This window comes from Saccostrea cucullata, unplaced genomic scaffold, assembly GCF_032062105.1.
Source record: "Saccostrea cucullata isolate Sc308-1 unplaced genomic scaffold, CSIRO_AGI_Scuc_v1 ctg924, whole genome shotgun sequence".
Classification (NCBI taxonomy): domain Eukaryota; kingdom Metazoa; phylum Mollusca; class Bivalvia; order Ostreida; family Ostreidae; genus Saccostrea; species Saccostrea cuccullata.
The window spans coordinates 53,876-67,768 of NW_026929623.1; the positions used below are offsets into that span (position 1 = coordinate 53,876).

The window sequence follows — 13,893 nt, forward strand, 5'->3', positions numbered from 1 at the left end:
GCGAGGAAATAAATCCTTTTTGCAATTTCAAACTTTTAAAATTTGTTGGGGTAAAAAAAAATTAACAAATAAATATAATGCTACAAAAGAAGCTACAATGAACAATTTTACTCCCAATATTTACATGCATTATATTTTGATAACTTCTATGTTTGCTAACCCCTCTTTCAATACTGTTGAGATGTGTATTTGTCGGTTTCTTATGAATAATAAACGTTAGAATAACATTTTCTGGGAGCTTACTTATATGGTGGCAAATATTTCATTTTAGTATTAATTATTTTGTGAACTATACCTAATGTTTTCAAGATTTCTAGTCAAAAATGTAAGTCATATATTAACAAACAAATAAAATTACATAAACATTAGTAAAGACTAATAATTGTAATATATTATGGCTGATGCCATAATCATCTGATGCTGTGATAAAACTACAGTGTTAATGAGAAGTCTATCTTGGGTATACACATGCATACAAGTCCAGTGCAGAAAGGAAGCCGACAGTTTTGTTCTTTTCTTTCTGGTAATTTGTCAAAATCCAGGAGTATTACACCACACAAAAGAATTGTAAGGCACGACTGGGAATTGACAAAGCAATGTTGAAACTGTCGAACAAGGTAACTGCTCTCCAGAAGCTTGAATCAAGAACTGAGAGACGGGGCAGGCAATTGAGTGAGGACAAAAGGGAGATGACTGCCCGTGGAGAGGTGCTCGCACTAGCTGAACGCGAATTACAGTTTATTGACGTTTGAATAAAAATTGTAAATTAATTTGCTGTCGCACACAAAAGCGAAACATTGTCTACAACACCCCGATTAATAGCTAAAGAGAGACGTCTTCACTAGGGCCTATTTACTGGATCCCGCTGTTAGACGAAATTGAATTGATCGGGCTCGAAATTCATAACTTTTATTACATTTTTAATAGTGAAAAGGAGCAGACAAACGTTACATTTAGCATTTTCTTTGTAAAAAACGGTTGACTTTTTAATATTCAGAGAAATATAAGTACATTACTATATTTAATTTTAAATAATGTTTCATCATGTGTGTATGTGTGTGTGTGTTTTTTTTCGTCGAGCTTCCTCTGATCATCAACTGATTATGATTCAACTCTTGGAAAAGTGACGTTACGTGTATTTTTCTAAAAAATTGACCAATATTTAATTCAAACCATACCAAAGTAACACAGGTACTTGTTTCTATGATAAACCCATCGTATTTTTGTATGGGTTGAAAAAAATTATCACAGAAACAAGTCTGTGCAAAAGTAAGTGTAAAATTAATCAGGACACAAAACCAAATAAAAAATAATGATTTGTATTTTAATTTTATGGCGAAACATTTTTTTAAAATTTGGTTTGTATTCTACCAGAATTTAAAATTGGTCATCATCCGATGTGAAATATGGTTTGCAATATGATAGTTACAATTCACCTTGTTGTTGATCTCAAATCGAGTTATTTTCTCACAGAAAAAAGAGTAAAAGTAAAGGTATTTCAATCAGTTTACTCATAATAAACATAACAATGGAAACATTTCATAAAGTGAATGGACAGGTTAATACCCCATATATCTATATACTGTAATGCAATTCATCGTAAGTTTCACACAAAAACCTATTTTTCAATTGGAATTAATAATAAACTTCTGCCAAAAAATGTTTATAAATTATAGTTCATATTATTAAGTAAGAATTTGATTTTTATAAATACAGGTACTTGTATTATCCAAGGAGACAGAAGTAGACTTTTGCAGTTACAGTAACTTTAGTTTTTCTCCTTAAATTCCTAAATTTCAGTTTTATCTAGATACATGTACGATTTTAGTGGGATTTTCACAGATGAAAATCCAAAAGAGAAATATTGTTAATAAAGAAATATTTAAGTCTAAAGTGCCATGCTGCTTGAATGATTTTTGGAGGTTGTAAAACTTCTCTTTGCAAAATGACACATTCTAAAGGATACAGTTTTAAAAAGTAACTTTTAAAATACATTCACATGTAGTAGCACTTAAGTACAAGAAAATGCTCCAGACAACCACTTAATGAGGGAACAATGTACAGGAAAATTCATCATATCAATAAAATAACAAAAAATACATAGCAATGAAAAACCCACTACCGCGAGGCCAATGAAATGTTAACAAAAACAACATCCATAGATGGCAAGAGTCGATCTATCAATCGTTTTTCATGTGCTGAAAACATATCGGCGATCATCATCAGTATGGATTCAGAATCCCGATTAAAAGTATACAGTGTATATATCGATAACAGTTATAACCCATTACGTAGGTGACAACTTCATCTGGCTGTGCGGGCTTCGTGCAGAGACTTGGGAGTTTGGAGAACTCGTGCTGCTGCGAGAATCATCCAAATTATCGAAGTCATCGTCGTCATCATCGACGTCAACATCGATTTTTTCATCGTCATCGAATGAAGTTATTGTTGGTGATGAGGCTCCTAAACAGCTAAGTTTATCTCCGCTCTGCTGGTTCTGAAGACTACAAAAAAAATCATGGGAGACGTTAAGTATAAAATTGATGTTGCAAATTTACAATCCACATGCGTCAAATAAAAAGAAAAATGTTTAATTCGCCAGCTACAGTGTAAGTGGTTGTACTTGCAAAAAAATTACAACTTATATTACAATTACAATTAATTGATTAATATTAAATTGAATTATAAAAGATTCAATTAAATGTTAAGATTACAAACATAAATGAACGCTGATATTTAGCACTGATGATATAGCCCCCCCCCCCCCCCCCCCCCACACACACACACACATTATATCTATAATATTTTTAAATATTTATTGAAGACAAATATTTTCGAGTTTATAACAGGCGCAAAATTGCAAAACCTTCATAAACCCTAAAATTACATTCCAAAACAACATTTAAAGCTACAGTTCATACATGTTAAAGGATTGTAATACGTTAATTAACATTATCGTCGTCATCACCATCATCATTATTATTAATGGAAGGTATTACATAATATCTTTTAGATTGCAAGCTAGAAAAAAATTATGCCCATGTACTAATTCACAGTGTAGACATCCTAGTAGTAAACGCTTATTTACTGTATCTGGTCTTGCCATAATGTTGTATTGTAAACTACTAAGTCTTAATTAAGTTATACAGTTTAGCTCTAAGTAATATTGCCGAAACTTAGTGTAATTAAAACAATATGAAAAATTTCTAAGCTTGAAAGGTCTGTTGCAAAATCTTTCCGTTCGAAAATCCCAGTATCTGTAGACTGTGATTTAACATAATTTTATGCATATATTAGAAAGATTTTGAATAAAAATGCTACAAAAATTATTTGATAAAAAAAATGGACAATGAATTATTTATCGCGATGAACCTTTTTTATTATGTATCTATATTGTACACAGAATCTGTAAACATATGTTTTGATTCGAGATAAACGTCAGTCCCAAAACTTCAGTGGAATTAATTAAATTTACCCTCTTTCCACGAGAGGTTCCTATTATTCAATAAAAAAAATATTCCATCTTTGTCTAACAAAAATACGATTATCATAGTTAACTATAAATTACAATATTAAACAATAGTAAAGTAACAGTAAATTTTTTTCTACAGTAAATTAAGTAATTTTAAAATAATTTTCTTATTTTATATCTCTCCAGTTCTTACATCGAGCTTTTGATACGAAAGGGAAATATTACATGTATATAAAAATGATTATTATAAATACATGCATTGAAATATTAAGAATTTTTACTTTTTCTATCATTTTTAAAAGCTACCTTTCTGTAACCTCACCGAACATGTAAATTTATATATATACATAAACTTTTTGTAATTTTATTTGTTTTGTTTAACCGAAAAATTAAGATCAATGCGGTTAAACATTTTTTTTTACTTATATAAAGATGACTTTGCATTGTATTAAGTTGTTATTTTCAAGATTTTTGATAAATTTTAACTTATATTTACACAAATGTATATCATCAGATAAATATTGTAAAATTATATTTTTAACGCCGATACGATTTTGCGACATAAATCAGCGATATAATGAACAAATATGCCCATAAATGCAGAGTTTTTCCCGGGAGATTTAATAACTCCGTTCTAATCGTTATTCTAGTATTTTTCTCAAGATCAGCATATTTGCTCTGGAAATTGATCTGAAAAGAAAATTTTGACACTCTGAATGAAGCAATGCAATTTTTATGAATAGATCCCAACCATGCAGTTAACAATTTCACTCCAATTGATTTGAAAAAAGTAAACAAGTTCTCTTTTAGCTGTCAAACAGGGTGTTGACGAGTTTCGCTTGTTAAGGATTGATAAGTATAGAATCGGCGAACTGCTTCACCGAATGACACCGCATCGTGGGTGACCTGTGACGATGACAAGGTCACGTGACCATTCGCAGATTCAGACAGACTAATTGAATGTAACAGTCCCGGACATTTCTGATTCTAGTGGCTCATTTTCAGTTTTAATATTATGTGCAATTTAATCCAGATATGATCCTTTTAGATTCAATTGAATAAATCATTTTTTCGATAATGTCATCGTTAAATTGGGTGGTGTTTAATTCAAGGGTATGAAAAGGAATTGATCTCAAATTTAGCTCAACATCGATATAATAATACTTTATAATACATGTACAGGAAAGCTCAAAATTCTACAAACGATCATGTTGGTTTTCTTCTGTGAGTTGGTTTACAATTTTTAAAATAAATAGTATAGATCGATGTTTATATTGATGTTATAAAAATCTCAAGAAAGAAACAAAAAACTCTATGATTGGATTTGTTGATCTGTTTAGAATATTGATTTGAACATATTTTATTATGTAAAACACATAAATGGATTGGGCAGCAGGCATAGCCTATATAAGCCCTCTCCACAGGTACAAGGTTAATTAATACACATATAGTAACAGGTTTATATATGACCAATAAGTTATATATAACTGACACAAATTTGAATTGATTAAAGGGGAAAGAAAAATACATGATTGAAGAGAGAAAAAGAAAAAAAAAAAACACAACAACAAATGAATACCGGTTTGTAAATGTGGAAATGAAAGGGAAAAAAATGAAAACTACAGCAATTTATAAACATACAATGAATGTGTATTTAATTTAGGACATAAACTGGAATAAGTATTTCATAGTTACACTTCATTTATGAAACCTTTTGGTTTGTGATATATATTTGTGAACACAATCAAATAATTTCATATTATTTGCATAAGAAATATTACTATCACCAAATAATAAAAGATTAAGGGAAATAGGAATAGGATTTTGTAGGTCTATACTAGATATACAATTAAACAGAGTGTTTCTTTGCTCAAAATAACATGGGCATTCAAAGAAAAAATGATATGCATTTTCTATATGAAAATCACAATTTTCACATTTTGAGCTATCACTTATATAATCTTTCAGTAAATCACCATTTAAACTACTAGCATTATTTCTTAGCTGACAATGAATAATATTTTGACTACGATTTCCATGATTAAAAAGCTTATTGGGTGTTCTATAATGAGTCTTTTTAATGGCATTAATGAAAGAAGATAGTGTTGGTAAACTCCTAATATGGTATGGTAAACTATTCCATAATTTAATTGTAGATGGGAAATAACTATTCATATATATATGATGTGGTCCTCGTCTGAGGAATAAGAAAAGTAAGACCATCATTGTTTCTTAATGAATATGAGGTTTGGGGTGGAATACAAGGTCTGTTTAGAATATGTTCTGGTCCGTTTATTATTCTCTTTTTTAAAAAACAGTTTTGGATTTAAAAATATTAGCTATCTTCACTTCTTAGTATTTTCTTGTCCAGTAAGTTTTTTGGAAAAAAAGTCACTACATGTACATTGTTTAAGCATGTTAAAAAGAGTGCACTATATATCTTGATTCTGGAATTCGGAGCAATGGTTATATTGCTATTATCAGCACTGAAATATTTCGGACAATCAATTTATTTCGACAATATTGAGGACTTCCCGTGAGGAACATATCCTATTTGAAAACATGCTATCTGAGTATTATCCCCGGGTTTGTTTTACACGGATTTTACTATCTAATCTATTGTGCGAGAAGTAAACAAATACCATTACATAAATACGCGAAACAAGACTAGCAGTGGTCCATTATCCCATAGTCGCTGATAATTTGTGTCTAAAGAGATAGAGTTTTATCAAGGAAGATCGATTCGTTTTCAGTTTACTTAGTTAAGAGGATAAACTCGGGATTCGAACTATGAGCTCGTGTCAGCTGATAGAGAAGTTAATATATTTAGGAATATCTTAACACTACAGAATACGTGCTAATCTCTTCGGTTAGAATCAAACCTCTCTTTCTTGCATAAGAACAAGTAGAAAAAGAGCGAGGCTTTCCTCTCAACATCGGAATCTCTGAAACCGATTACGATTTTCTACTTTAAAATATTGATAGCAGGTGCGAGTTGTAAACAAAGGCATAAAGAAAAGGTGAATTTCTTATCAAATAAATATGAATACAAGCAAAGTATTAGGCTCCCAGGACAGGTGTATATAATTTTATACACAATAGTATCTATAATCACAATACCAAATTGAACGACGATCCATCCATACGCCGACAGAAATTAAAGCCAAATGTCATATCGAAGAAAAAGGGACGTGACCGACACACAAGATGTTTCTTAACTTTATAAGAATTCCAGTTCATATATATAGGCTCCTAGTATTAATGACTTAATTCTCTAAAATTGTTCCATTCAAGGCCATTATATCTTCTTCACAGTGGGGGTAAACATTGATCATCTGAAACCTGGACGGACGTGAAAAAATTCGTCCACGAAGAATACGACTCTATGAGGACATTTGGTCCGGGCTTATGATTAATCCGTCATAAACTGATTCATTTCAGGGGGACTCGATCTAGAAGTCCCCACTTATTGTTGTATTCACGAGAATATCATCCAGACAAATATTAGAAGATCAAACAAAACCGTTTTATTCTTTGTTCTTTCGGGACGACTAATACACCCGTCAATATTCAGGTTTTATAAACAGTCATACAAAAAATGACATCATCCTATAAGACATATCATTTATGGTATTTTTTGCAAGTTCATTCAAACTAAAAAAAAAACCAGTCCTACTCTTCATGCAGTGATAAATCATGATATAATTCACGGTAGATTTTGTCTTTAAAAGTGATAGTTTTCTTTGATTTAACTTCACAAATAAGTTTTCGGGAATAACATTTCAATCTAGATTTTTATGAATGAATTAATAGAATTATGTTTGCTTTAACTATTGTCCCTCCGCAATCTTTATTAAGTTACAGCATCTATAGCTTTTAGAGCTCGATGGCATTAAAATAGAATAGTATATAATATATGCTTCTTTTTATGAAATCCTGAGTATATTTTTGAACAATTTCTGTATATCATTTGATAAAAGTTTATAATGTTAATCATCAATATTTTTAAGTATTTAACTTTTAAACATTTAAACGATTTTTACATTAAAAGAAAAGAAATTTATTTTCATCAGACCTAATTTTTTTTAAAAATAAATACTTTTGTACGTTATGAATGGATGAATTTTACTGTTTCTGTTTCAATTGTAGCGAAAAGATTTGAATAAAATACCCAAAAAGAAAAATTAATAAAATATAATGTGTACTGAATTTGAAATATGTATAAACTGAATTAAACACTGTCTTGACGAAATTACATTTTAAAACGTCAGTATAGCAAAATTATATGCTAATTTTATCCATGACATGAATGATACGTGTATATTTGAAGACTGACTCCTCTTAATCCGATGTTGAAGTAAATGTAAAACTTATTTAAAATAGAAACGCTCTTTCTTTACTTATTTTAACAATTTAGGATCAAATTCCATTTAGAAACGATCTCGAAATTGATCTAAGGAGGCTATCATGACATAACGGCCTTAATACTCCGAAAAAACAAATATATAAATACAATGTCAACTTCGAAAAGAAGCCCGAGTTTGTTCAGTAGAAACTCCCCACAAAGAAACAACTAATCCCTGAAACTGAACAAAAACGCTCAAATTTGCCAAGCAATTTCGCTACCTGTAAGTGAAAATATTTTTCAGTTTAATTTCGGCTTAAAAAGTTTAAAATATTTGATTGGGTGGCAACTTTTATTAGATTTGTTATACATTTAAACGGTAGTATATCTAATTGGGAATTATTCCTTTATTTGTTTAATTTCGATATTTAAATTTTTGGTAAGTAAGAAGAATTATAAATATTGATTCTTCGAAGAATTAAGAAGTACAAGATTTCACAAGTTTGTATGTATACGCACTTGTTCCTAGGACTTATTTGAAAAAAAAGTAAGTACCCTATCCATATTTTTTCGTCATCTGTTTTCAATAATAATAAAAAAAAAACAGTTTTCCTTCAGGACATCAATAATTATTACCATAAACATTTTAGAAAATAAAATGTTTAAAACATCATTTATCCCCGATTCAAAGAAGGAATTTTATATAGCTAATTCAAATTAATTTATGAAGAAACTGTTTTGTAAAAGCTTAAACAACATATAAAACTGTGTTTTCTTTCAAAGAATGAAAAAAAAAACGATGAGGTTTGATTATGTTATGTGAACCAGGTATGATAAAATATATTTTTCATATGAACGTCTTAAGGCCATAACTGGTCATTGAGTTTAACATTACGACAAGAAAAATATTTGAGGATAAAGATGCAATTCCTCAAATGCGGAGAAAATCGCTTTCAACACTTATTGGTTGATAAAAAAAGGCCGTGGGATATAATAGTTCTTGATAATTATCTAAGTGACGCTGAAGTTCAAATACTAGCCATTAATCGTGTTTTAGAAAGTGTGAAATAGTTGTATTATCGTGTGTGTAATCTTGTATCTGTTCCTTTGACAAATCTATCTAAGTAAAAAAAAGTGTTGCGAGTAAATTACTCGATTGTCAACACATGGTAGATGCTTCAGACAAATGAACCATATATCATTTTCTTTTCTTTTAACAATCAATTTGTTTGCTAATTTACGGAGTTTATAAGCAAATTTGAAATTTACTATCCGTTAAAATAATATTCTTTTTTAAAATAAAAATTTGGCAATAATTTAAAATAAACAAAATTAGAATATTACATGCATATTAAATATGTTCATATTTACTTTTAAAACAAAAAGAAAACAGGCAGATATTAAATTGAAGGTAACAAAATTCACATAAACACTAATTTTCTATATTGATATAAATTCTAAAGAATTTATCACTTTGTTGTGTTTTTTCCCAATAGTTTTTAAAATAATTTCTGTAAAATATTTCTATTTATTTTATTTTCTAATTAGATAAGGAATTGCAGAGTTTTGAGTAAAATTTTAAAGTGTAAGAAGTAAATGTTTGAAGAAAAATAAATCATTTACAATTTATTAAAGAAAACTTGTCTAAAATTGCATTTTATTATGTCTCAAAACAGGTACTTCATAATCATTAATTATTACAAATTTTTGCATGAATTTATTATGCTGCATTTCAGTGAAAGTTTATATTTTTTAACCTCTGAATGTGGCGAAATTTTAATTTCATTCAAAGAGTGACTAACTGTTCCAGAGTTACTCAATTTAAGGTTAATATACTTCTTCATCAAAAACTTAACCTAGGATTTGTGCACGCAAAAGAAATAAAATTTACCGATTTTTAGCCGCAGCGGCTCTGTCTCTCTGTCGCCGATTCTTGAACCAGTTGCCAACTTGAGTAGGCGTCAGCCCAGTTGCTGTTGCCAGCTCCCGCTTCTTGGTTGGGTTGGGGTAAGGGTCCTGGAGGTACCATTCCCTTAGAAGGTTGCGGGTTCTCTCTTTGAAGCAATGTGTCTTCTGTTCCCCATCCCAAATTGTCCTGGGAAGGGGGAACTTCTTCCTTACTCGGTATTTGTCCACAGGACCCAAGGGTCGTCCGCGAAGTTTTTCGGCTTCCTGGTAATGGGCTTCTAGCCACATCGCCTGTAATTTGGCATGGGATTCTTTGGTGAATTTATGATGCTCAAGAATGTGATAAAGGTCTCTGTAATTTCCTGTATGGAAAGAAACAAGTGCTCGGGCTCTCAAAACTGATTCATGTTTGTTTAAAGCTTCACAAGCAGAAGGGTTAACAGGCAAAGACCATAGAAAGCGTCCTAAGCGTTCAATATCTCCACTTTCTTCCAAAGTCTCACAAACTTGTGCCACTTGTTGTGGTGTAAAGTGCAGAGTTGGAAGAGCAAACATTTTGTCTCTTTAACAACTAACTCTTCTCACTTGATTGATAAATCCAAATAATTCAATGATCAAAATATAAATTAACAAAATTTCAAGAAGTCATGACGGAAAGGACTTCGAGAAATATACTGTCTGTTCTGTTCCTTTCCCCGTGGATGGTGTTTTTCTGTATAAGTGTTATAGGCCGTATCATACAGCGGTTTTATCCAAGAAGACATAGGATTAATACACATATGTCATACGCTCTCCTTAGGTTTTTAAATTGACAACTCAATGATTCTTGGAGATATGTCAACATCATTAAACACACAAATCAAGGGGGAGGTTCCCAATCTTTTCTTCACTGGGGTTTTATCATTTTTATTTTCTTGTAACAAAATTTGTTATAAATTTTATCAGGTTGAATCCGTTTGCTCTCGGCGTAACGGCCATTTGATTGGCGGAAAATTATCTCCCGCTGCAAAGCATTAAAATCGGGCTGTCAATCATATTCGTCGGTCAATCAGGTGCCCGTAACGTCACGATTGTTCACTATGGGTGTACAATCCGATAAATTATAATAGATAAAAAGGAAACGCCTCACTTCATCCGAAACAGCAAAAACATTTAAGGAATACTTAACAGATTAAGTATGGCTGCATACTGTGAAAACAGTTGAATGCTTTGGTAAAATGTGATTTTGACAAAATACATACTAATATTTTTGAATTTATACATCTATCCATTGCCAGTTTAATCTGAACTGGTGTTTTATCAAAAGTTCAATATCGATCATAAGACTTATTTAGGAAATCTCTCAGTATATATAAAAACACGCTGTTGATTTTTCTACAAATACTTTCAAAACTTCGTCAATTGATTTGAGGAATTACATAAATAATAAAACATTTTTTATGCAAAAAACATTTTTATGTTTTTGAAATGAAGGAAGAACCATAATTTTTCTTCAGTTACATGTAGTAAATAGAATGCCCCAATACAAAATTGAAATAAAGAGGGAATATGTCAAAAATAAACATATCAAACATTGGAAATGTACATGAACTTATATTTGCTGTTTGGAATGATTCTTAGCGGATAATTAGATGGAGCTTGCAAGAATCATTACAACTTATTATACATATAAATCAGTAAGTTATATATATATACATATATTCACTGGGATGGGACCCATGTCTTCCAGAAGCTAATACTCTTTTAAATAAGAAACTACTGGGCATTAACCCCTAATTAGTAATTAATGTAAAAACTTTATTAAATTATTATTATCATTAAACAGTGTGAAGTTAGAAGTACATTCATGTATGTTACATTTTTAAGAAACTGAACATTAGATTTCGGCTTTATTATCAATTTCTTTTAAACAGCGATGAAAATTTGTTGATATAAAAAATACACCCTCAATAACTTTAAAAAATAGAAAAAAAATATAGGTGTACACTTAAAAATTAATATAATCATTATATCAAATTATGAAAAATAAATTAGGGAATTTAAATTTGAGAGAGTCGACTTAAAAGCACTGCTTTTTTCACAGTGTAAAAATATTAACCGAAATTCATTAAAAAAGTGCAAGGTGTGAGTAAACTTTGAGGTACAAATAACTAACAACATTTATGAAGTGTATTGACAGCTCTGATCAGTAGATGCAATAAATTAAATAATATGATGTTGGATTGCATTATTATGAAAAATTATAAGTATGATTACATTAAATACATTATTAGAATTATATTATTGTAAATGCCAGAGTAGATAATCTTTATACGAGCAAATTAACAACATATTTATATATGAAAAATAACTCTGTGTGGTATCTATAACTGAAAATATTATTTGAGAGAATATTGATAAATTATTAAACTATTATTAAACTCTTATCCGTCTTGTTTTTGATAATATACTTAAAGAAAGGATATTTTTTAAAGAAAAATCAATAATTGTGTTGTTTATAATTTTTTTAGGGGATGGAGCTAAATATAAAATTAAAATATCAACAAAGAAAGAAGAAAAATAAGTAGATATTCCATATACATGCATATAATTAAGAAAGCAGGGAAAAACAAAAATATTGATAATACTGATAAAAAGTACTGTTTTAGGACAAGGTTTACACATGTTCCGTTTGTATAACCGATGCCTGCCAGTCAAAAGCTACAACTGATTGACACACTTGATAAAAAGGAAAACAGGGATAACAAAATAAACATGAAATGTCCGCATGTTCAATATGCAGAAAATATGTTTTTTATTGGAGTATTCATAATTAACCATATGAAAGTTCATTTCTCAGTAATTGGAAAGACAACATTTACATACAAATTACAAAATTTTACAGTAGATAACTGCATGCTGAATCTCATAATTTGATTCTATAGATTGGTGTGTGTGGGCTTCTTAAATATTCTACCTACAATAATTTTGGCTGTCGATTTTGGAAGATGGATTATTTATAATGCAATTTATGTATATATATATCTTAGAAAAATAGTATATCCATTAATAAAGATGAAACCTAGTAGAATGTTTGACATTTACCGCGGTAAAAACTGCGAACAATTTCTATTATACTCTTTTTAGCACCATTTACCCCTTACCGAGTGAACACAATGTTTGGCAGATACATATCATCAATTTATAATGGAACGTTAATATGGTGTGAATTGGCAAGGGAACAACGGTTATTTAGCGTCCGTGGGAATCGACTGAAATATGAGAGCCCAACTGATAAGTTCCGAACAGGTAAATTGATCACTCCTTATTTAATAAAATAATTCGCACCTGGTTGAATTAATTAACAAGATTGCAAGATTGCTACATAGGTAGATCCACCCCTCTCCTGGCCTTAAAATGTACCAAAAGCCAGATTAAAAGGTATTACTATGTTATTAAGTTCATAAATAATCGGTAGAAGGAAATTTAGACGCAATTTAGGTTATAGAAAGATACCGAATTTGTATTAATATATCTGCACTGTTGTACCACGTAGAGCCAGGGTCCGTAAATGAATATGTCAAGATTATGTCCGACAGAGCCCGCCATGGAAAACGCGTTGTTACTGACAGGACCGGATATCGCGTGTCTTGCAAAGGATCAAAACGCTTACAACTAATAGCGCGGCGGAAACTGAAGAACAGCTAAATAGTCCTCCCACTGCGTCAGGACTATTAAGTTTCTTCGTCTGCAGAAAAAACTTTGTCGCAAATTATGATATATTTACATTTCTTGGTGTATGATTGAAATGAAGATGTTATGGAGTCTCGCCAAGAAAAAAAGAGAGTTCATGTTTTTTTTTCCCTAGACGTTACTGATTACTGAAAATTTATTGGACAAATTTATTTCAAACAAGCTATAAATAATTAATTAATCTAAAGTGTTTCTTCTTTATTTTAATATAAAATTATATATTTTGATGATGGACGCATTTTGAGACTTTTGCATGTGATATTATTGAATGTACAAATAATGTATTAGCAAAATATCAAACCAATCAAATTAATTAACGAGTTTATTTTTACTTTCCATGGCTTTATAACCATTCCTGAGGCCATCAGGCAATGGGACAGTAAAATGAAGTCAGGACCCCAACTCTCCAAAGCTTTTCGAATGAATCTAAACTTAA

At 30.4% G+C, this 13,893-nt stretch overlaps 1 protein-coding gene across 1 annotated transcript; it reads right to left on the bottom strand.

The window, feature by feature from the left end:
* Positions 1–1,498: 1,498 nt before the first annotated feature.
* On the bottom strand, positions 1,499–10,580 carry LOC134281476 (homeobox protein SIX6-like). The gene is made up of 2 exons (XM_062763935.1): positions 9,709–10,580; positions 1,499–2,504 (listed from the first exon to the last, which is right to left on the bottom strand). The coding sequence occupies exons 1-2, from the start codon at positions 10,278–10,280 to the stop codon at positions 2,288–2,290; spliced, it is 789 nt and encodes a 262-aa protein (XP_062619919.1). The 5' UTR covers positions 10,281–10,580; the 3' UTR covers positions 1,499–2,287.
* Positions 10,581–13,893: the final 3,313 nt, after the last annotated feature.

Bases quoted from the DNA above. Each gene is read 5' to 3' on its own strand.
- LOC134281476 (XM_062763935.1), bottom strand. From the start codon at position 10,280: ATGTTTGCTCTTCCAACTCTGCACTTTACACCACAACAAGTGGCACAA. The intron at 2,505-9,708 runs GTAAATTTTATT...TTTTTTTTGTAG, and splicing joins GCCGCTGCGGCTAAAAATCG to TCTTCAGAACCAGCAGAGCG.